At 40.4% G+C, this 24700-nt stretch overlaps 1 protein-coding gene across 2 annotated transcripts in view; it reads left to right on the forward strand.

The window, feature by feature from the left end:
- cd2ap (CD2-associated protein) overlaps positions 1-24700 on the forward strand; it is a 66858-nt gene that overhangs the window by 14598 nt on the left and 27560 nt on the right. The window contains exons 2-10 of one of the 2 annotated variants that reach the window (XM_067571631.1): positions 1807-1964; positions 8832-9009; positions 12490-12590; positions 13165-13291; positions 14236-14414; positions 18930-19017; positions 19416-19510; positions 21366-21464; positions 22917-22970. In XM_067571631.1, coding sequence (XP_067427732.1) covers positions 1807-1964; positions 8832-9009; positions 12490-12590; positions 13165-13291; positions 14236-14414; positions 18930-19017; positions 19416-19510; positions 21366-21464; positions 22917-22970 — 1079 coding nt within the window. The remainder of the gene's footprint in view (positions 1-1806; positions 1965-8831; positions 9010-12489; positions 12591-13164; positions 13292-14235; positions 14415-18929; positions 19018-19415; positions 19511-21365; positions 21465-22916; positions 22971-24700) is intronic. The other variant, XM_067571632.1, reaches the window with a different exon arrangement.

Genomic DNA, 24700 nt, shown 5'->3' on the forward strand with positions numbered 1-24700 from the left:
ACATACTTTAGCGCTGATTGAATGAATGTCCAGGTTTGTGTGCGTTTGCAGTGTACCCTGCGTGTTTTTTTTGTTTTGTTTTGTTTTGGCTGTCATACCAGTGGAGTGTCTTTGCTATGAGTCATGTGTTAAAGAGCCACATCACATAGTAAAATACCTCAGTACCAGTCAGTCCTCTGCAGCCCGCTTATTTTTAGAGGCTGCTTAACCTGCTGCGCTGGGAGCAGTCAGGCAGCTATCAGTCTGTTTTGCCTTCTTCTCTCTTTCTCTGTTTGTCTAGATTGGAAGTGTATTTATGGCCAAATCGAAAGTCAAGTGTTGTTTTGGCTGTTTCTCTCCATCTTTTTCAGTTGCTTGGAAGCTTGAAAAAGGAATTTTCAAGAGAAATCACTATTTGTAATCAAATTGAGTTGCCTCACTTTCAGAAAACAACTTTATTTCACCTTTTTTTTTACCTTGTAACTTTTTAAAAGCAGGGCCAGAGGCATTATGTTTTCAGGTTGTCTGTCCATCCTTCCATCCCATTCTCATGAACGCTATATCTCAGGAACGCCTTGAGGGAATTTCTTCAAATTTGGCACAAATGTCAATTGTGACACAAGTATGAACTGAATTTGGTGGTCATAGGTCGCTGTGACCTCACAGGCCATAACTCAAGAATTCATATGCTAACCGAACTGGTGACACTAATCTTGGTTCCCACCTTGAAACTGTGGTGAATGTTTAGATCTTCTGTGCTGCTGGACTGAAGATGCATGTGAAGCATCCACGTTTTAGAATTTGTAGCTTTCTCTCCTGTCATGGCTACAACTGTCTTCTATCAGAATTAGCTTTATTGTCCAAATGTGAACACATACAAGGAAAATACACTTAATACCTTTTTATTAAATTCCCTCAAAGTCTTCACTACAAATATTATGAGTCTGGACAGACATGGATATAAACAGCAACTTGACTGGTTGGCGAAGGCTTACAACCATGAGGTGTTATTTCTAGTTGTTTTTTTGTTGATTGCTGTTTTACAGAGTAGGCAACTTGTACACCTGACCTGTAACCTCATGGTTAAAGGTCAGGTTTTGGCCTGTGAATAAAGACCTTTTATTTTCCTCTGACCGAGACATTCATGCATCCTCAGAGCTGAGTCAATAGATTTTTTCCACCATTAGCACTTCCATATTTAGTCTGAGTTTGGAAGATTAGATCACTGTGATGTGATGTTTCTGTGGGCTGTGAAGCACATTGTGTTTCCCATCATAGAGACTAAACACAATGTTACTTCTTTCTAAGCATTTGCGCCTGATTTGACATTCCTTCCTTATCTTGTAATTGTAATGCGCATACTAAAACAATTGGCTTTTTAAAACATATTGTATCGTTTTGGTCTATTGTTTTGAACTTACAGTGCCTTATACACATTTTCTGAGCAGTGTGTGCAATCACTCAACTGCAGTAGTAGTGGATGCAGAGGAAGAAATGTATTCTTGTTCCGGAAAGTACCAGTTGCAATTGATACCTGCTCTGTTTTACTCATCAGTCTGTGTTTTGGAAATAATATGTGTTTATCTTCAAATGATGATGGGTGATAGAACCAGACAATACACAGATTCACATAATAATGAAACAGTAAAAAGATTCAACAAACAAGCAACTGCTATATGTTTAGTCACTGTTATTTTATTACTGGGCAGGAGTGTAGATATATTTATATATAAAAGTGATTTTAAATATTACTTTAACATATTAATTCGGCTTCCTCTCTTTCTTCCATTCTCTCTCCCTCTGTGTTTTTCCTTTCCTGTGGATCAGAGGTTGTGGTGGAGTATGATTACGAGGCGATCCATGAGGACGAGTTGACCCTGCGACTGGGCGACATCATCAAGAACGTGCGCTATATAGAGGAGGATGGTTGGATGGAGGGGGACCTTAATGGGAAAAGGGGCCTCTTCCCCGACAACTTCGTCAAGGTGAGAGAGGAGATGGAACATGACTCTTTGTCACGCCGCTTACTAAATCATATTGCGCTCGATGTCTTAATAGCTATCTTGTAAGCAGCGTAGAGCTGACTCTGCACTTCCACTGAGGTTTTAAATGCACTTGTCTGTTGTACCATTAGAGATAATCCTATTGGAGCAGTGAACATTATTAGACTAATAGCAGTCTGTGGCTTATTGTGTTGGCCGCTAACAGATGTGGTCCAGTCACTCAATTCCTATATTTGGATACACTCCAGTCTGGAGAGTATACTGTATGCTTGGCTGAAAAGAAGCAAAAGTATCCTTTGTTGAAGCAAGGTAATGGTGTTGCAGAAAAAAGAGAAGAAGAAGAGCATGCATTGTGATGTGCATTCATGATAGCACTTAGTATTATTCGTGACATCAGATACTTGTTTTGAAAGGAAGATATCTTCTACAGAGAGTGTTGCGTTATGGGTTGTTTGTAGCCTTATTGTTGCAAGGCTGGTTAGTTTATAGTGCATCTAGTAAGTATTCAGGGAGCCCGATTCGGTTTGTGAAATGAATTCCTGATGAGTAAAAATAAAAAGTCGAACTGCAGTAACACACCGAGGCAAATGCTAACTGCCAGAGAAAATCATTTTAATTGCATCCAAGAGTCTGACAGGAGAGTGCAAGTATGTGACTGATAGAACAAACTACACAAATGTACTATTCATGTTCTGCTTCAGTGGAAGTATTTCATGTTTTACCTGTATGTCTTATAATCAGGGTTGTCTAATATCTGTTTCATATATATTTGCTTCCTTTTCTGTGCGATCACTCAATCTGGAATCGAGTGTGTTACTGACTAGTGACTAGGCTTGCCACAGTGGTTGATGTTACCGGTGTTACACGGTGTTGGAACATACACAGATTACATGACTTGCCCACCGCCCATATCATAGTTTGGCTTTTGTCTATAGAAACAAACCCATTTATTTCATTTTCGCGTATCAGCGCCCACATTCATCAAATAGAAAAACTCCAACTTGTAAAGTATCAAGCGTTATCAATACTTATTTGGACGAGAGACGCTTCAATTATAAACTGACTGTCTGCTCCGGGAGCGTCTGCAGCAGCAGCAGAGTCGCAGCAAAAAGTAGCAGAGTGAGACATCTGTTCTCCATCCTGCTGCTGTAAACAAACATAACGCTAGCTGTTAGCGGGCAGCTTCTCTCATGTCTCCGGGTCTCGGTGCTTGTTTTCGGCAACAACTCTCCCGCTCTCTGCCTGCTCAGCCTGCTCTCGGTGTGTCTCTCTCTCTGGATGGCAGGCGAGTTCTGGTTCTAAGTGGCGGTCGTCCTCTGGCTCGCCCCCGTCTGTGTGCGCCGTAGCCCGGCTGTATTATGGGAAGATCTAAACTAAAAATCTAATGTTAAAGATCAAATCAAGTGTTCCACGGATGAGTGTCATTGACGAATATCTTATTTTGTAAAATGTCTGGAGTAACCGGTAACACCGGTGTTGTCACAAGTTTATTAGTCATTGGGAAAATTCCCCCCACTGTGGCATCACTACTAGTGACTAATGACTAGTTGATCTGTGAAAAACTTGAGAATCAACATGCCTAGTATGAATACATAAATCCTGCAGTTGTGGAAAGATTTCTGTAGTTAAAGTATGTGCTCTGTAAATCACTACTAACTGTGAGTCAACATACTGACAGTAGGAGCAGACAAACACAGGCTGTTGTGGTTGTTTCACTGGATTGAATACATGATGCTAACTGCGTCTCTAGCTGACAATGATGGTAAAAGATTAAAGCAACGCGCAGATGTGTCAGCTCAACCTTCACCTGCAGCTCTATATCGAGCCTTTGTTTCTGCCCATAGCCTGCACAGAGGTTTATCAGCCAGAACGGCCACATGAACTCTGCTAATGTACTGATAACACAGGACTGAAAGCCTGAGTTGATAATGTCAGGAATGATGAATCCTTTTTAGATTTTTAGATCACTACAGATCACTACTCTAAACTATGATGAGCAATATTCTTTAAAACATGTTTCCAGAATACTTTCCACTATTTATTTGACCAGAGAAGTAGTTTATAAAACGGCAGTTAGTAAAACAATAGCTTCTTACATTTTGGAGTAATAGAAGGGATGCACTGCTTCAACTTTTTTCTCACCTCATACAGATTTCAGTACCTCATTTGCCAATAAGGTGTTACAGTCAGATGCCATTGCTCTTTTTCCTGGGATCACCCTGCATGACTGAACGAATGTCAGAGAATTTTATAATGACATGGACTATTAAATGTGGATTGATTGTGTCATGGCTGATACCCGATTCACTGAATAAGACCGGTATCAATACTGATCTGGCGTGTCACTACTGCAAACGTCAGTGCTGTTAGGATGTTTGGTTTATCGTTGATGATACAAATTCATATATCAGAATATCACCAAAGTCGATTACTTTGCTCGGATTTACACACACTGTGCTTAGTGAACCTGCTGTCATGACATTTCCATTTAAACTAATTGATGGAATGGAAACTCAGTTTCCATCTAATCAGTGCACACAGTTAACTATGCAGCTCATAAGCAGTAGACACACAGTATGTGTGGTTTTGGTAGAGGTGAGTCATAGTCATCACTCGAGACACCTAAGTGCAAGATATTTGCACTGCTAATGCGAACTTCTCTTCTCTTCTCTTCCTATAATCCTTTGTAGTGAGATAGGTAATCGGCTAAGCAGCCTGGGCCTGTCACTGGGCTCGTATAGTTAATCTTTTAAGGAGCAGGCTGTTGAACTTTGCTCCTGACAATAACGTGATGGCCTGAGATGATGATGATGTGTTTCTTCTTCCTGCTCCCTTTAATCGGTGTTGTAGCTGAATGATCAGGGGACATGAAACATGGACGGGCAGGAGATGGTAAGGAAAGAAACTGTGGTCAGCAAGGATGAACTGACATGAGCGTATGTTGTTGCTGAAGTATGAATTCTGGGTCTGAGTTTGTTATCTGAAATGTGAGAAGGTTTTCTAAGTGTGTGTTGGCTGTTCATCCATCCATTTTCGGTGCTAATGTTGGTGTTTCTGGGTGTGGATGATTTATTGTGAGTGCGTGTGCGTCTGTGTGACAGATTGGAGAAATACAGGAGGTAATTTTTTTTGGTTTGGTTTATATGTAACTGTCAAAACCATTAACTACTGGTCTTAATGTGTTTTTACAGCTTGTCATGTGCTAAAACACTGAGTACAGACTCACAGTGCCGTTTAGAGGTGAATTCTATTGTTGACATTTTTTTTGAAACTGCCACTAAAGACAAAAGATGACACATCACACAGCTGAGTATGCTGGAAGAAGAGGGAACTCCCATAATTTATGCACTCTGTGTATGTGCAATCTAATTAACACAATGGATGTGTGAAAACAGTCCTCTTCACACTCTAATCTCCGCTGGCAGACAGTCAGCAGTGTCAATGAACTACACACAGATATCTGAGAGCTGTGAAAGCCCTTCTTGTGTCTTGTCTTCCACTTCCACTCTCATCTTTACTTTATTGTCTCAGCACAGCTTTCTGAAGCACGGCTGTGGAGAACTTAAATTCATCTGCATTTCTGTTGTTTTTACTCTCATCTCTGTCTCAGTACACACACACACACACACACACACACACACACACACACACACACACACACACACACACACACACACACACACACACACACACACACACACACACAGCTGGACTTCCTCTCTACTTCGGAATTGCAAAGTCAGCGTGTGTAAACCAGGAAGTGGATGGTGAACTGGGTCATTGTCCAGTTATCATACATACACACACACACACACACACACACACACACACACACACTCTATTGTTGCTTCAGCAGTGTAATTGAGTTGCTACTGCTCTGAGCTCCCAGCAGGACATACTTCCATTTTTAAGGGGTAGTCACTGCTTACCAGCTACACCAGTCTGATCTGTCTGTCTTGGTGTATTTGAGTAATAATAGTGGTTATTTATTTATATAGAAAGTATATTTTGAGATTTAAAGATTAGGTATTGACTTGCTGAGTCTCAGATTCCCAACAAGGACATCATGTGGGTCTATAAGCTCTGACAGCAAATGCTCAGCCACCTTTTGTCCTCAGTCTACAACCCCTTTCACACATGCAATGCAACCCTGGAATTATCTGGACGTCACCTGGAGGAGCTGTATGTGTCAACGCAGACGTCCATATCAGTTGGACATAACTGGACATAAGACAGACTTTATCCTGCCAGTTCCCTTGTACAAAGTCTGTGTAATGTCCGATTGAGCCCATGTGTGATACAGCAGTGAATTCTCCGGCGAGGTGGGCTACAACTGCTCGTCACTGTAAGTGTAACAAAATCTGGCAGTAAGGGAGACGGTATGAGCAATTTATAATACAACTGTTGAACAAGCAGAACATTAACAGCAGTCGACTCCCCTCTCGTCCGCAGCCGCTATTTTACACATGCGACTGGCGCTGGATAAACGCAGCAGGCTAGCTAAGCTGCGTTGTTTTGACTGTGCCTGAACGCTTTGCTGCGAAGCTAGCGCTAATGGGAGAGAAGACTTACTGTGATTTCTTGCTGAATTACAACCACAGTGTATTTTTTGCGTCATGTCCTGCCTCCTGCACCCCTCGTCTAAACCAAACAGAGTATTTCCAGTAGGTGAGAACACATCTGACATGGACAGTCTTCTGTTGTGTGCTACATGTGTGAAAAGGCAATTCCAGACAATGTCCAGACCTGATTCTCCAGACATTGTCCAGAGTTCATATCTGAATATGGCTTACATTGAGCGACAGATAGAAGTGACCTGTCTGAGGACGTTATAAATCATTTCAACAGCATCTGTTTGGTTACTTTAGACTCAGAGGCTCCAACTAAATTTCGTTCTTACCCATCTAATAAAAGCTCTCCCTGGCTGAACAAACATACTCTCTCACCTGTTGAAAAACAGTGAATAGCGCCAGACCCACCTCTCTTCACCGGAGGTTTGAAGTGTGCATGTCGGCCCGTATGTAAACAGTGCCGGTAATCACAGTGGGGGCCAATCATAGTTCCTTTTTGTCACTATGCCAGGCGAGATGTGTCTCCTGACAGCGTTTCGCCAGGCGTAGCGCTCATGAGCGTGGATGGGCGCAAGGCTTTGCCTCCAACCGTCTAACTCCACCGTGGGAGAGACGGCAGGGGCTCCAGCCGTGTGTGTTTGTGTTTTACACAGTCTCCATGACCCGCTGAGTGAATCGAGCTGAGCTGAGCTGAATTCACTGCTGCGGTGTGGAGGAGGAGTGAAGGGAAGTCGCTCTTTCATGGAAAATGTATGGTGTTTTAATCAAAACAGAGTGTACATTTTCAACATAAGTGCAAGCAGGAACATCATCAAACTAACACCATACGTACTAATATAATAAAAAAGACTGTAATTATTTGTTTTTGAGGAGGGTCACCATGGGCATGCGTTGCTTTTTCACCACAGTAAGAAAAAATCCATATTCTCACAGTCCTCAGTGTGATGTGGACTTTGTGCTGTTGTCAGGGAGTTCCCCAGGCTGGGAGAATGTGGCAGCTGTTTTACAGCCGCCTGGCTGCATGACATGATTGGGATCATTAGCGACAGCTAGATTTAGCATGAGTGGGCTGTAACTAGTACAATTGAGCACTGACGCAAGTTGCCATAGTGATGGTTTGTTTTGTGTCGCTTTAGCTCACCAGAATGCAGATTGTCATACACATTTCACTTCCACTTAGGTTGTCTGAAACCGATTCACCTTGTTTCACACGTCGCCTTTCTGTCCACCTGATGTCTTGATAATCTCTTTATGACTACATGGTTTTCTATCTTAGCTGTCTGCCTCCTGTTCAATATGCATTTTTTATGCATTCAGCTCCTGTTAGTAGAATTGTGGTTTGTTTGTCATTAGTGTGGTGAAATGTTTGCTTTACCACATCCACAAAAAATGTGTTTTGGCTGCAGTCAAAAGGGAAACAAAGGGATTTTTTTGTGGATGTGTGTGTGTGTCAACCCTGTTACAACCCATTCAAATAGTATACACATCCTCACCTCCTCAATGGGTTAATTTGGGGTTCGGGGTTGAGGTTAGATATTAGGTTTCTGGTCAGGCTATGGTCAGTGGAAATAAATCCCACCACAAACACCTCTGCTGAAAACGTATCAGGGCCGTGAACTATTGTCTGTTACCAAACAAACAAAATCCATAGTCACTAGCTGAAGACGGCTGTTCAACCTTTTGAGTGGTTTGACAGAATTGGAGATTTTACTGTAGATTAAGATTCGTTGTGTCATCCTAGTACCAGACCTGTCACTTTTGTGCTTAAAATTCAGTTATACTGTGATTGGTGTGGTGTATGTAGGCGTCTCTTTGAGGACGATAATAAAAACCACAGCCGCAATAATCTCTATAAACAGATATCTGCATATGAATGCAGAATCTGTAGGCGACGGGACAAGGTTTTGGTACTGGGAGTGTTCTGATTTCCGTGTGTAAATCATCGTCACACAGATAGCCGATGGTTTCCAAGATTGCAGCTGTACATTTTCATTTGTCTGAAAGGAGGTAGTTTACAAAATAAAAGCAATATCTGTGAAATGCAGCTTATTGGAAAATAAACTCTCTCGATGTCCATTTTAAAGATTGTTTGTATCATTTTGAAATAATTAAATGAGTCATTTAAAAGTAAAAAAGAATTTTACTGATCGGTATTGAAACATACTGTATCAGGAGTATGAGCAGTAGTAGCTTGCAGAAGTTAGTTAGAATGATAATTTAATGATAGTAACACTAAAAATGCCTCCCACTCACTGCTGTTTTTTTTTTTTTTTTGTAGGAATTGAAGAAGGATTCCAAAGAGGTCAAAGAAACAAAAAGTGAGCCGAAAGAGGAGACCTCTCAGCCTGTGAGGAGAGAGAAGAGTGCAGGGAACGTGGCCAACCTGGTTCAGAGGATGAGCACCATCGGCATCCCAACTGGTGGCTTCCTGCCTCAGCCCCCAGCACCCGCAAAGAGTAAGATGCTGTAGTTTTGTGTGTGTGTGTGTGTGTGTGTGTGTGTGTGTGTGTGTATTTTTGGGTGAAATAATACTCAAAAAGAATGCTACTTCAATAAGGCATGGTAAGGTCCTGAATTCTTAATGACAGGAACATGAAGACATTAATATACTGTATTTATACTTCTGCTACACATTGCATTCATCGCCTTGGCTCAAATCTCATTCATGTGGCATCTGGCTGGTTAAAACAAAGTCGACACTTATAAAATATGATTTCACCTGCGTCTCCTGTGTGTGAGCTCATGTGTGCTTTGATATATGCACCAGTGTGTGTTGCATACCTCCACCATGTCCGGTCTTGTTCAAAGATCCTATCATGAGTACAGTTTCATCTTTGTCTTTGTTCTTCTATCTGCTGTGACTGTGTTTCTATTCTTACAGAATGGCTGACTCATTTAGACTTCACAAGTATAGAGCTTGACTTCAGGGTGTAATTGTACATTTAGCTGCCATCACAATAGCACTGTTGAAACAGGTATTAGTGACGTTTCCTAACACATTGGTGTTAGGCTTGGTGGTATCAAGGTATTACGATATACCAGGGTATTTAGACATCCAGAAGCTACGATTTTCAATACTATCAAAAATACAGACGCTCCTCTTTCTATTAAACTGATAAGGTGATGCTGTATTGTAGTGTACAGCATGCGTCACAAGAGGTCAGTCTCTACTGGTGGAACAGGCAACTGAACTGAGCTGATGGTGACTGCGAGTGGGGGGATAACGCTACAGGACTAGTGAAAAAGAAGAATACCTCTGCCCCTGTTTAAGAGTATTTTGGGTATAGTCCTGATGGTAAAGTTGTTGAGCAAAACTCGGAGGAGTGGCTGAGATTATCGCTAAAACGATCGGTCCACCTTAAGTGAGCCTGGGCCAAAGTTATGGCTAGCTTTGGGGCTAAACCCCTTCGCTTCAGCTGGGTGGCAAGCAATACACGGGAACTTGGCTTGAGTTTTGCGGAATTGTTGCATTTATTCACCGACAAATAGCCTAAACTATACACACTTTGCACTGCTACGTTCACAGCTATACTGCTAACTTATACTGTCTGCTCTGGTCACCAGTCTCATCGACATACACATGCTTTCTCTCTCTGGACCGCACGCTCACTACGCACACTCCCTACACACTGAGCTATTCCTTAAAGGAGCTACGCTACTTGTATCACACAATTTAGTTTAAAAAACATCTTCAAAATACATTTAAAAAATTCCCCTGATGCTTAGGCCTGGCAGGGAGTCAACTTAGGCAACTTGCAATACACTGGCAGAAACCCTGCATGTTACGACGACTTCTATCACCAGCAGCTCTGCTTTTATGGTTTATTTGTTTTTTAATAAACAAATACCATCATATACTGTATAACCTGGTGAAATGTCTGAAGGTATGAAAAAATAGGTACTGCCTGAGCCTAATTTGTGTCCTTATTTATAAGTGATATAAAGTACATCTGGCCAGTGGAAGATAGTACAAGTTTATGTTGAGATAATCTGAAACAGACATAGTGCATACAAACAAACAGACACTCATATACACATCTACACATGTATTTGAATTATGGAGTAACCACTTAAATTTGAAAGGAGGTGTTCATACAACACAAAGAACATCCGAGATTTAAACATAGAGCCTTCCTCAGGTTCAAATAATGTAACGTATGTGTCACTGACTGGCACACAGTAAGCGTGTGTCATTATGTTAAGATGGCTTTGTTGTACCTTGGTGTATTTTACAGGTGATAACATAGGCTATATTAGCAAATTGAGATCTGATCTGCTTCCCAAAGACTCACAACACAGTAGAATGCTCCCTTTTCAAAATGTTTTTCTTAATTGCATGTAGAAAAAGTACAGTATTTTGAGGCCTAATTGGGTCTTCATCAGGTACAGAGGCATCATGGGTAAAAAATTAGGATCTAAGAAATGTCATTCTGGGTTCATGTGCATTAAAGCTAATGAATATTTTTATGTTAACAATGTATGAAATGACCATTTGTAATGTGAAAGGGGTTGTTCATGATGATGAACCCTCAGAGAATTATCACCTGACGCTGCAGTTCCCTCTCAGCTCTACATAGTGTTTTAGCATTTTTCAGTTCATTGTTTTGATTTTACAACCCACAACTTTGTTGTTTATGTTCAGTCTACAGAGGACTGTCAGCTCCACACACACCTCCCTCACCTGTTGTTAGATCAGGAGGAGGACGAGGGAGAGACAAATGAATTAGACCTCAGCCACAAAGTTTCTGCCCACTGTGTCCAAATACGCATCTCTTCCTATCTCTCTCCATACTGCTCTGTTAGCTACTATGACCCACAAACGGTGAAGTGTGGTTTTATATCAACACTGTGGCTAGGTATTCACCCAAAGTCACATTTGAGAGGATGAACTTTTGTAAACACCCCTGAGTGCAGGATGAGTCATCTAACATTTGAAGCTGTTTAACAGGAAGAGAAAAGACAGGGATTTTGATGTAAAAATACTCTGATTTTGACACATATTTGGCATATAATGAGAGATAAATGAACAATTAACACAGAGACACAGGATTAAAACTGAGAAAATGTATTTTTCATTTCATGGGGCCTTTAATGAACTCAAGGTTGCTGGCTAACTGTTGAACATAATGGAGCATTTAGCAGACAAAAACAGAGCCATAAGAAGAGTGAATCCTGAACTTTCAATTTTCAGGTTTCTAATGAAGGCTAGTGATGCTCTGTATCTGCTGGATGTGTAAACAGGGAACTGTTTGCTAAGTTTGCCATGACAGCTTCAAAAGGTAATTATAAGTCAGTGTTGTGTTTACAGCTTTTCTTCTGCCCCCAAGTGGCCAAAAAATAATGAATGTAGCTTTGAACATAATCTGATTGTTTTTTATTGGTAAGTGAGTTGATCAGATGATTTAAATTAACATGCATTCTGAGGAAATACCCTTTTTTGTCTAAATAACTGAACTACTTTATACTAGATGTTCACAGTTCTAAGCTGGGCATTGAGAATAAGCTCCCTGACCTACAAATTGTCAGAAAATAAAGTCATTTGGGATAAATGGTGCTGAGGTTTGCGCTGAAGTCTGTGTCTCATATTTATATCTTACCAAATGAGCAACCATGTAATGTTTTTCTAAAATTAAAAAAAGTGACACCATTTCTTCCTTGCTGGTAGAGTTTTCTGTGTGCGGTTATGCTCGTGCAGCAGGGTGTGTCCGCTGTCTTCCACAGGATCACCCTGCTGAAAAACCCTCCCACTTCCTGGATAGACACCTTGCTCGCTTTCCTCACCTCTTCCACTTCTCGCACACGCCCCACTTTGGTATTCTAGAGGAAACGGAGACATGCGCGCGCACAGTTATGTACAGTGCACGGTGCTCGCGCTCACGTGCACGTGTGAAGCCACGCAGCACGTCGGTTGACTAACCGGTGTTTTGTCTTCACAGAGCCTAAGAAGAGACAGTGCAAGGTGCTGTTTGACTACCAGCCACAGAACGAAGATGAGCTGGAGCTGAAAGTCGGAGAAATTATAGACATCATCGAAGAGGTACTTTAAACGTCCACACTGACTGTATAATTTGTAAATCTAACCAGGTCACGTTAAGTGCACCTTCTGATCTAACTGTATTTTGAAATGGTGAAGGTTGAGGGGGGGAAAAAAGTGTGATATCCAACCTTTTTTAATTGCTGACCCGTCAGTCTTAAGGTTAAACAAAAGAGTGTGCAGGTGTAATATTACGAGCATGTTATGTCTTTAATCAGTGAAGACACACTGACTGTTATTTGAGGTTATTTGTGGTGCAAACAAGTCAGGACAAGTAAGAGAGGATCGAGCAGTAGAAAGCACTTTACGTTTATGAGCAATAAGAGGTGCTAATATATTTATCTATAGAGGATTTATGAGCTGCTGTGTGTGACATGATGTGATTACATGGTATAAATTGGCCTTTCATCTTTGTAAATTTCCGGTTTCATGTTTTTTTTTTTTGCTTCATTTTTTTTTATACAGGGGTTGTTTATCGAAGAGCGATTTTCAAATCTATAAAAAAAACATGTGGCTTGTTAAGAAACACCCCTCTTCAGAATTAGGGGAGAAAGGATCACATCTGTTCTGCGTGCAGGTTGAAGAGGGCTGGTGGAACGGCCTGTTTAACGGCAAGTCGGGACTCTTTCCTTCCAACTTCGTCAAAGAGCTGGATGCCACGGGAGAGGAGGGAGAATCCAACGACACCGCGGCAGATGAGACTGGTAAGACAGAGACAGAAAAACAGCAGGGCCTCGTGAACGTGAAGGGTGGTGTGTAGCTGGAAAAACACAAGAGAAGGAGATCTGGAATTCGATATTTGGTTTAAGTGGCGCGATACCAAAACAAACACTGGGTGCATTTACTGCGGTTGATGAAAGTGATTGTTTTTCCTGTTTTAAGTCTCTGTTATACTCAAATGTGACTGTGAATCTGTGAACGGAGCCTTTTGAAACACACCCAACACTGAGGCACACTGGAGCAGAACAGTGTGTGTCTGTCTGTTTTTACTTATTCAACTCTCTTCAGCGTATGACAACAACTGCTTTGTGTCATTTTTCAGACAGATGATTGCTGTCTCTTCTATCTCATTCAGACATTTATTCTCTTTTCGTGCAGAGCGTCCCGGCCTCATTCCCCGTGTTGTTTTGACATTATGGCTGTAAACCGTCAGTCAGATCAAGTGTAGTAATGGAGCTGTTAAGGTGTGATCGCAGCCCAGTGGAAACAAGCCTCAACAAGAAGGTTGGCTGAAGGTTTAGTCTGTAGCTGGATGCGTCTAAGCCTTCTGTCTGCTTGTTATACGACCTGGAGGTGAAGCAGCTCTGTAAACACCTCTGTGTGTGGTGTGTGTGTGTGTGTGTGTGTGTCTGCAACTGGAGGTTAGATATTATGTGACTGCATCATGTGAGGAAAGTTCCCCGTTAACCATCTGTTTTGAATTAAAGCTGTGATAAACTGAGGACATTCAAAACAACTGCTACTGAGCCCATTTGAACAAATCTTTTCATTCATGTGTTTTGTTTATTTTATTTTTTTTTGTGTAATTTTTAGCACCGTCTGGTGGCTGAGAAGAATGCAATATGGGTTCTCCAAAACAAATTAGGGGAAAAACATTAAGATGTTATACACAGATTGATTGTCTTTCCATGTTGCGTATCCTCCATAGATGGAAGTGGTGTGGAAAGCACCGCTACCCCAACATCACCTCAACCAGCCTCAGGGAACGGAGTCATCGCCCAGCCCAAGAAGATCCGAGGTGTCGGCTTCGGAGATATTTTCAGAGAAGGGTCAGTCAAACTAAAGGTCCGACTGCCCAGCCCTGAAACAGAGGAAAAGAAGGAGAAAGTGAGTGACGCAAACTTTGTATGTAACACAAAGCATTGTCAAATGTTGTATACTCAACAGTAAAAACAAGACACCCATTTGGAGGTATTTTGGAGAAATTTTCCAGAAATGAGTATTTGTAGAATATCGTTGAGAATACCTGAATTGTATTGACTTGTGAAAACAGATTATTTTCAGTTCAAAGGTAAAGAGACATGAAAACATCAGAGAGAAATTCCTTATTTGTTCTCTGAAACATGTCCACTAGTAAATTGCACATGACGATCTTTTCACAAAGACGTGCAAAGAAACGAAGGTCTGTGTTTTTTAGTTTTTTACACATTTGATGCGGGTCAATGATGTTATGGTCTGCAGTGCTGATGGGATATTGAAAATAAATATTTACCAAGGGGGGAATTTACGAAGGATTTGCAGCTCTTTTTTAAGCTAAACAGTCAAATGTTGTTCATCCTTGTTTCGTAAAGGGCAGCACCAAAGTTCTGCACAGCTAAAGTGGGAGAAAAGCAGCACCACTGAAAATGGTGTGTTTGAGCTTATGTAATAAGCTTAAGACTTTCTGTTTTAAAGGTGCAAAATATGGGAAGAGGGAATGGAAAGTCATACAAATAGCTCCTGCACCTGATTTATTTACCACTGCAGCAGAGGAAACTATGTTGGAAATCCGGGAAAAGCAGGTGTAAAATCTGCTGTATTGTTTTTCTCGGACGTGAACAGAGACTACAGCCAGGTCGAAAGATTGAGTGACGAGCTGACAGAGTTTCTATCACTGGCCTCCTGCTGCATTCAAATACTTATTAAGTAGACATCGTATATTTTTACAGCTATAATCTACCCAAAGTTTTACCAGAAATCTCTTTTTATATTCTTGTTGTATGAATACACACTTGCTGTTACAACAGTGTCTTCCAAGTTCAGCAACAAAAAAGCATTCTTTACGCTCCATTGCTTTCCAGACATGTGCAACATGTGTCAGCACAGCCTGACATCAGGTCTCATTTAGCAGCGCTTTATGCAAATCAGATGAACTGTGGCTGGACTCATTTACATATGTGGTCTCCGTAAATACCACACTAAATTGCAAAACAATTTTGTGCTCCTAACAAGCTAAGTAAGTATCCTCCTTACTTTCATTTTTGTCATCTATATTTTGTAATTTCTGTATTGTTTTGGTCAGCATACAGTGACTAGATGTCCTGGTTTCAAGCTGGGTGTCCTGAGTCCCGACAAATGTCTGTAAAACACTAAAATATCCAAACCACAATTCAAATAATAATTATAATATTATAGTTGTTTTCAGCGCTTACATAGACGTTTATTATGTTCTGTCCCACTCATTTTACCTAACCCAATATAAAAACATTCAACACTGATTTGTCTGTACGCGTGTCAATCAATCAGTGTGTCGTTGTCGAGGCTGTTGCTAGTCTGTGACGCTTGCAGCCCTTTCTAACAGAACCTGTCAGTGTGCTAACAGTTAGCTATCATGCCGAAGAGAGAGTCAGTCTTTCTGTTCTGAACGTTCTGAACCTACTGCGAGAGTATTTTCTATCACACATGGTGGAAATGCCAACATGAAAGATCATATTATAACGACCAAACATAAACGGTGGTTTCCCTGAGAGCTGAGAGCTCCAGAAAAGAAACTCTAACTAAAAAGAAAGACTGCAAAGCGTAAAGTACTCGGCAGTCTTCTTGAAGGTAACTTTCTTTTAAGGCTCTTTCTCAGTTTTTGTTACTAACGAGATGCAATTGTTATGTAATGTTTTGACGTTTTAATCTTTGTAAACTGGCTTGTGGCATAGCATTGTGAAGATGTAAGTTGAAGTTATTTTTATGTAATAGCCTATAAAGTTATTTATAGGCCACAAAGAGATTTGTACCATGTTTTGTTTTTAAAAAAAAAAAAAAAAAAAAAAATCTGGCAGAGAATGTGTCACTGTCGGCCACAGACCGGCAGTCTGCGCTTGTGCACGCTGACAAATTCCTTGGTGGATTTTGTGAGACAAAACATAATTTTTAGTTTGCTGAGGCGCTGTCCCTGGTGTTGAAAGGTGCGTTTGGTAGGTGTGGTAAGCGCTGAAACCACTGTCTGTCACCCCAGATCAGCATGACATTGATTTACCCATGTTGTTTACTGTCTACTCTGAGGGAATTTACCCAGATTCATGTGAAGTTTTTGTTTGTTGTGAATACACTTGTGGTTTAAGTTGTCGTCAGCACATGTACATGACACAAAAAACAAAAAAAATGACGAAATTCAGTCAGGAATCTTCATCTGACACACTATTTTAGATTGGAACTTGTTTCTGGCAATTCTATCATTCTATTTGATGTGGAAAAAGGAAGTCCTTTTTGAAATGGAAAACTCATGGAATGTTGTATCTTATATTCCTATTTCAGGTTTTTCCTTTGCAGTTTTGAAACATACATACAAGACACATGGATGATATGCTCAGATAGACTTGATATAACATTTTGCTATATAATAACATGGCTCACTGCTTAATTAGTTCAGCACGTAACTCCGTTTTGAAACTCTCCCCTCTTTTCCTTCTCTCCTCTTCACAACAGCCCTCACTCTCTTTCACCACTAACACAGCTTCCTTCACTCTCCTTCACTCCTCACATACCACCACATATTGCATGGTCCCACTCCCTTCTTTTCACAGCCTCCGGTATCTCATTTGACCTTGAATAACCCACATAATCCATGTACTGCTCTCCCCTCTCCCTGCAGTAGTATCAGGGACAAACAGCATCCTGCCTGTGAAATCAAAGGGATACTGTCACATCAGTTTACACTCATATCATTTTTGATCTTTTGCCACTTTTCAAAAAGGTCTGTTATTGTGGCTTGAGTTGAGTTGAGCTGAACTCAATCAGTGTTGGAAGCAACAACAAGCTTATAAGAGACAGAGAAAGTAGACTTATCTGTTACTTTCAACAGGTTAAAAACAACAGCTCCTGAAAATCTTGTTTGAAATATTCATTAGTTTCCCTGCACATTAGATAGTTATGACTAAGTAAGCATCAGTTAAAGTTTGGAAATAAGGTCCTTATATATTATTTATTCAAAGTTTAATATTAAACAAGACTAAGAGTGTACAGCCATGCCAGCAGCTCTGTGAGGCTGTACTTGAACTAAATGTATGCTAACATGCGCACATTGATAATGCTAGCATGTTGATGTCTATCAGGTGTAATGTTTATCATGTTCACTGTGCTGGTTTAGTGTTGCACTGTGCTAACATCACTAAACGCAATGTACAGCTGAGGCTGATGGGAATGTCTTGAGTTTTGCAAGTATGTGGTCATAAACCAAATGAAATTTTGATCAGAGATCGAAGATATTACAGTTCATCCTCTGGGGACCATGAATTCCTGAACCAAATTTCACATCAATCCATCTAGTAGTCCTTGAGATATTTCAATGAAAGAACTAACAAGTTAACCTCATGGTGGCGCCAAAGGAAAAGTCATCAGAATACATCACCTGGGAACAATGAATGTCTGCACCAAATTTTGTGTGAATCCACCCATGTAGCATAAGTGAAAACTTTGACCTGCGAGTGGCGCTATAGACAAAGTGAGTGGATCACCAAAGTCAAATAATGTATCCTCTAGGGACCTTGAATATCTGTTGTAAACTTCTTGGCAGTCCATCTAATAGTTGGCAAGATATTTAAGTCTGAACCACAAGTGTCAGCTTGATGGTGGCACTAGAGGGAAAGTGAGAGGATTACTGAAGTCAGTAGGATTCATCCTCTGGGGACCATGAATGTCAAAATGACAAAATTTCATAGCAATCCATCTTAAGGTTGTCTGGATATTTCAGGCTGAACTAAAGAGTGCTGAGGCGTCCTTAAAACAATGCTGCCAGCTTGGTTTAATACTCAGCTGTGTGAGTGTAGTTTGATCAGATTTACAACACAAGAAAAAACAACCCACAACTGTCATCAGATTCTAATTATAATATTGCTAAAAGTCTGATTGGCGCACGGAAATATATGACATCACCCTTTTCCAGCAGAGTCCCACCCATTTAAAACCACTGAGAACAGCACAGAAAAAAACAACACTGACATAAGTCTCTTATGGGAAATAACCAAAACTGTTGTGTTCATTTATAATCCCATTGTTGTTCATAGTAGCAAGCAGGTGACCCTCTGATAAAAATTCTGTTATTTGTATATTTTGCCTCCATGTAGCGCGTGTGACCTGAACACTTGTCATCACTTACAAGCTATAACATCAGACATTCCTTGTAGAGCGGGAAAGGGTAGAACTTTAACAAGCCTTTCTTCTTTCTGTCCATATCCTCTCTACAATCCTTAACTGCTCACTTCCATAATTAACTGCACCATCCATAAACGTCCATAACAAAACATGATCAGATTATTCCTCTCATTCAGTTCAGACACAACCTGCCTCATAGACAGGGCTTTTCCACATTGAACCACATATCCACTCATGTCCAATAAATCATTTCCATCTGTATGGTTTGCTTCATTTTAGCCAATCCCATCATTACCATCTGCTGCAAAGCCCGCCCATTCCAACATGACAGACTCGCAGAGAGCAGACGGAGAGAGCAAATCCAAAGGTAAATGATGCTTAAAGTGTCTTTTATATCACTAGCAACTCGGTATGAAAAGTCTTTCTGTTTGTCCTGTTTGTTTGTGAAGTTTGCATGTTAGCTTTGTTAGCATTATTTGCATCTGTCTTTAGTTGCAGCTCCACTGTGTAGTTTGAAAAGAATAATTATTTGCAAATACTGAAAGCACTTGAGAATTTTCCTTCAACAAATGATTCTAGAGCCTTGTGTTGTATACATGGTTGGGAGGATGTTTACATCCTTGACAAATCCATCAGCTTACAGACAGGCTGTTGTGTAATAAAAATATATCTGTATACATGTACATGTAGTGCGCTCTGTTTGGTTTCTCTGTGCGCTTTTGCCCCTGAATCCCTGTGAAGACTCCACTGTTTCTGTTTCCTCAGCTAAAGAGTGCTGTAAGGTCACCTTTGCTTTTGAGGCCACAAACGAGGACGAGCTGAGCCTGAGAGAGGGCGACATCATCCATATACTGAGCAAAGTAAGCTACCGGTGCTTAATGGATTGAAGTTGTCAAACTGGGTTTACGTGAGAACAGCACTGAGGTTCAGTGAAATACTTGTGTGTCACCAATTAACTGAATATTATAAGCAGAGAATGGGAAGGAAGTACTTAGTAGTTATATTAGCCGAACTAACCTGCTAGTTTGGTTTTTCTTATGTCATCCTGCATGCTTGTTCACAGCTGCAGAACTCATCATAAAGTCAGTATAACAGCCCAGCTAACATCAGCCCATCCAAGCAGTTAACCCCATCTGACTGGTACTGCCTGAGGTGAATAACTTTGCTTCAGCATGTCATATAATTGTTTGACAATTTCAACCAAAGATACTTAGACATGGCACAAACCCTTCCTACACCTTCCAAACTTACCAATCTCTAGGTTTTCCTAACTCTCTGATTACAACTTTAAGACTGATGTGGCTGCAGTCTGCACAGTTTTGTCAAATTTCTCCATAATTATCTACTAAAATCGGTTCTGAATTGATTTTAGGTGAGATACAGGCCATGCAGTTGCAGAATCATGCTCAATTTTGTAATTATATCACTTACGCCACAGCACAACATGAGTGAAAACTGAGCCTGTGAGATGAGTCTGGATCTGTAAGTTCATCTGCAACAATTCTCTCTTTTTCACTACAAACCAGACAAAAGGAAAGTAAAACAACAGAAAAGTGTTCAGTTGCTGGAGAAAAATCTACTGATTTAAAATGGGACTTTAAATAGATACAGACCATATAGCTCATAGGTAGCTGTATGTAAGGATTTTTTTATATTCTGTAAGATGATATCAGGACTGAAGTAATGACTTTTCCCAAACAAAACTTCACTGTTCTCAGCTGGAGACATAAAAGTTACATTCAAGGTCACAGGTTTTTGTCCATGTAATTATTATAAAAAAAGTTTCAAATATCAAAAAAATCGACCCATAGCTCCTCTTGTAAGAGAAACGAACAGAATATACTGCATGTGTTCTGATCACATGAAGGGTTATTCTAAAATAAAACACACTGAAGTCTAAAATGAGTCCACAATGAAAACAAAGATGATTTCTCTATTTTTTCAGCATTTGTCTTACAGAGTTACTGTTGGACTTCATGTGTAACGTAGTAATGGCTCTTAGTCTAGACTTTGAGACAGGAAGGAGACCTTTTGCTTTCACTAACAGTCAAATATCTTCCGAGAAGACTAATAATCTGTTACTCATTGAGCACATTGCACTTCTTGATTTCCCTCTTCCACACTTGTTGAGGCACTTCTTCAGACCCTTTTAATTGTCCCAGTTGACTAATGTAATCCAAAGAATTGGCCCAGAGTCTCTCCTGTAGAGTCTCACACTGTCATTCAGGAGTGAAGCATCACAGGGCAACCAGCCAACACATGAAGCTCCACAGATTCTTGGCTGGCTCAGCTCAGCTCAGCTCAGCTGCCTCTGACACGTTGTGGAGGTATGATGACTCTGACTCAGGGTTTGTTGTTCAGTAGTAGGCAAATAGTGACACATAACCGTGAGTCCTCCAGTCTCACTGCCAAGACTATCTTGAAAGCTGCTGCCATCAAGTGGAGACAGTTGAGAAGACAGTGTGTGGTCAGTGATCAATACAGTTGCTGTTTGGTTAGAAACAAGTGTACAAGGTGCCAGTTTTGCTGTTCTCCTGAGCCTCTCTCAGCATCTTTTTTTAACCCTTTATAGTCTACTTTGAAAGCTACTCAGTGAGGTTTTATTACTTTTCTTCCGAATTGTCTTGAAAATTGAGAAATAACATGCATATTACACTAAAAGAGACACAGTAAGTTTCATATTTCACCCCTTTTTTTCCATTGCTTCTCTGACAGGACACAGGAGAGCCCGGCTGGTGGCGAGGGGAGATCGGGGGCAAAGAAGGCGTCTTTCCTGACAACTTTGTCGTTTTGCTTTCAGAGGCAGAGAAAGAGGTGAGATCAAAAAAATGAAAGATATTAACGTTTTCTGTATTATGGTGTAATGACTTTGTATATTAAGGTAACCCTTCACTCAAAAATGTGTTTTGTGCTTATTGTTGCCTCACTGTGCAGAATGATGTTTGACATTAGAAGTCTGTTTTCACTTTCATCTGCTGAAGAAGGAAAGTTTCTCTAATCTCACCTTAAATCTGAGTTTAAGCAGTATTTGTGACATCACAACTTATTAAAGTAGTCAATCATGGTCCAATGTATAATTAACACAACTGTGATGTAGAAATTTGACCTTTCTGGCACACAGAATAGACTTTTTAGTGAAGTAGGAGACATCCAGCAGTTAAACTTATGAAATTAAAAATATTTTCCTATTTATAGATTCTGGATGTTTAAATTAGGGAGAAGGAAATTAGAGAGTTTAAAAACCATTTCAGATAAATTATTACCCAAAGCAGAACATTTTATGTGTGCAGGGAATCTTTAAATAATCAGTGCAACGTTATGTGGTTGTAGTTGGTGTTAACACTGGTATGAAAAGCCTGCAAAAAGCAGAAGTGAATGTAATCTATTAATTATCTAATAAAAGTCTGAAAACAAATCTATTGTTCCTCATGTAAGAGATGAAACCAGTCCCACAGATGTCTGAAATATCAACATTTGTATGTATTTATTCTTGGACAAGTGATATCTTAACTTACTCACTAGCGTCATCAGTTAAAACGCTCTAATAAATTCCTAAATACTAAATTATGGAAACATACAGGCATTCTGTACAGGGATTTAACTTCTGTAAAAAGTTTGCCTTTGAAATGGAAATGATGTTTGGAGGCTGGAAATGTTTCATTTTGATGTTCTTTCACTGGGATCTCAGCAGATATGAATGAGACTGAGCCAATCAGATGAAATACAAAAACAACAACAAAAAAAAACCCCAAAACAAAGTGCAGTGGAGGTTGACACTGAACCCACTGCTCACACTGCCCATTTTACTTCAGTTATGACATATGGCATGTTGTACCTTACATCATCTGATTAATATTACGGAGCAGTAATCATGGCTTAAGTTTTCCACATCACAAATGCAAAAATCCTGTTTGATTTCTTATGAAGGCTTTTCCACATGGGTAATAAGGCCTCTTGATAATCAGCCAGATGCCTTTTTGGAGTAAAGAGCTTATTGCTAAGAAGTCTCTCCCAGGCATCATTAATGATCAGTGACCCAGCTTCTGAAGTGGGTCTTCAGTCCGTGTTCAAAGTGTTTGAGCTGACAGAGTGTACTCTGGGAGTGTGTCTGTCCTTTCTGGACACCGAGGGTGACTGATTTTCAATCTCCACTGTTCTCCATGTCACTGTGATGGACATTAGAGGGCTTTGAGGTCTCATTATAGGAAGTGGTTTGACAGGTGTTACTGTGTGATTATATCGAGAATTCTTATGTTCATGTTTCAGACTCCCACGTCGAGAGGGTCAGTGAAGTCATCACCTAAGCAGGAGTCAGAGGAGGTAAGCTATTAGCGCCCCTGATGAAAGGCCACCACTGACAGGGTTTGCTGGTTCTTCCACCGCTATGGAGCCTATGTTGACGCACTTTGACTGACAGGGCGACATAGGGCTCTGTGACAAGTCCGGTGGACGAGGCTCATCAGAATACAGCAGCCTGTAATCAGTATCTGATTAGCTGAGTAGAGCTTCATACATTGGCTTCACATTCACAGCACCTCCCTCTCCCCACAGCCTGGAGGACCTTTGGTTATAAATGCACTGACCTAACGTTTGGTCACCTCTGGAGATCTTTATGGGTACATTTAGTCCCTAATAACCAAGAAGTCCAAATAATATACTGTCTAAGTGGGTCTGGGTAGTGTCCTGCTCTATTAGGTATACACATCAATATTGGCTAATTTCACTAAAAGGCCATTATGTTCGCTATTTTAGGCTGTAGGAAGATGCTGATTGGATTGTCTTGCTCCTGGGCATGATCTGATTTCAGCAATACTAAACATTATCGGTCAGATTATTCATCAATCCTTTGAATTAATCTGCACTGGCTTTGTTTTGGATTTCTGATTTATCAGATGTCGTCTAACGCAGCTGCTCATCTTCTGTTCAGATGATTCAGCTACGAGAGATTCACGTCTATCCAAGCCATGGAAGTAACCGCAACTGTCAGTCACCTAACATCGTCCATGCAGAAAATGATTTCATAGATGACAGATGAAATCAGTTTTCATATAATCTGATCTATTCTGTGATTGGTCGGTAGGACACCTTTTATAGCACACACAAGACACACACAAGAGAACTCAAGTATCCACCAGGGTTAATTTCATGAATTTGTCCTCAACACACTCAATTGTGTTATTTAATGCTCATCAGAATTCAGTTATTCAGCTGTGCTCAGTGAGACCTCTCTGTATACAATATCTCTCTTGTGCTGATAAGAAATAATTGACTGTGTTTCTTTCTATAGGTGTGAATGTGTAAAAAAAAAAAAACAACACCAATTTACCCCTGTAGCAGGATATTTAATTGTAAAGAAAGCATATTCCAGTGAATGTGACTAAGTGTCAGGCGAGATCCCCTCAGGGGTTAAATAATATGTTTAGATTGTAAAAGGCTTGCTTATTTAATGGCTGTCAGCAATCAGACCATCATTGCTGATTATTTGGCTCACAGGGGCTGTGAATCCATTTCCTGTGGAAAGAGATAACAATGATAATGATGAAGAAGATGATGTCCAAGTCATTAAATGTCAAAAAGAAGCAATTTTAGAAGCAACTTGAAAACTAGTCTATTGGAAGAAGGTAGAACTTAAGGCAACAGCCCTGTTTTAAAAAAAAAAAAAAAAAAAAAATTATGGTCATTTTTGAGACTTTTTGGAGGACTACAGATGAGTAATGTTTACTTAGAATAGAAGAAAAACCATAAGTCTGCCGTTGTAAGGAAGTGACCTCACTCTCAGTTGTGTTTGCCTCCTAATATAGCGTCAAAGCTATATTCAGACCCTGAGGAAAGAGGATGTTGTATTGCTGCACAGATTGTAAAACCACCTGAGGTAAAGTTGTGATTTGTCATATTGGGCTATACAAGTAAAACGGTCCTGACTTGACAGGTAACTGGCATGTAATATGGACTGAATCCATCTCTCTGTTTAAAATTCAAGTGAAGTTGGTCAAAACGTATTGCTGCAGGCGAACCGAGTATTCGCTCCTCTGTCAGTAGGTGTCGCATTA

Source organism: Thunnus thynnus, chromosome 18 (genome assembly GCF_963924715.1).
Source record: "Thunnus thynnus chromosome 18, fThuThy2.1, whole genome shotgun sequence".
Lineage (NCBI taxonomy): Eukaryota > Metazoa > Chordata > Actinopteri > Scombriformes > Scombridae > Thunnus > Thunnus thynnus.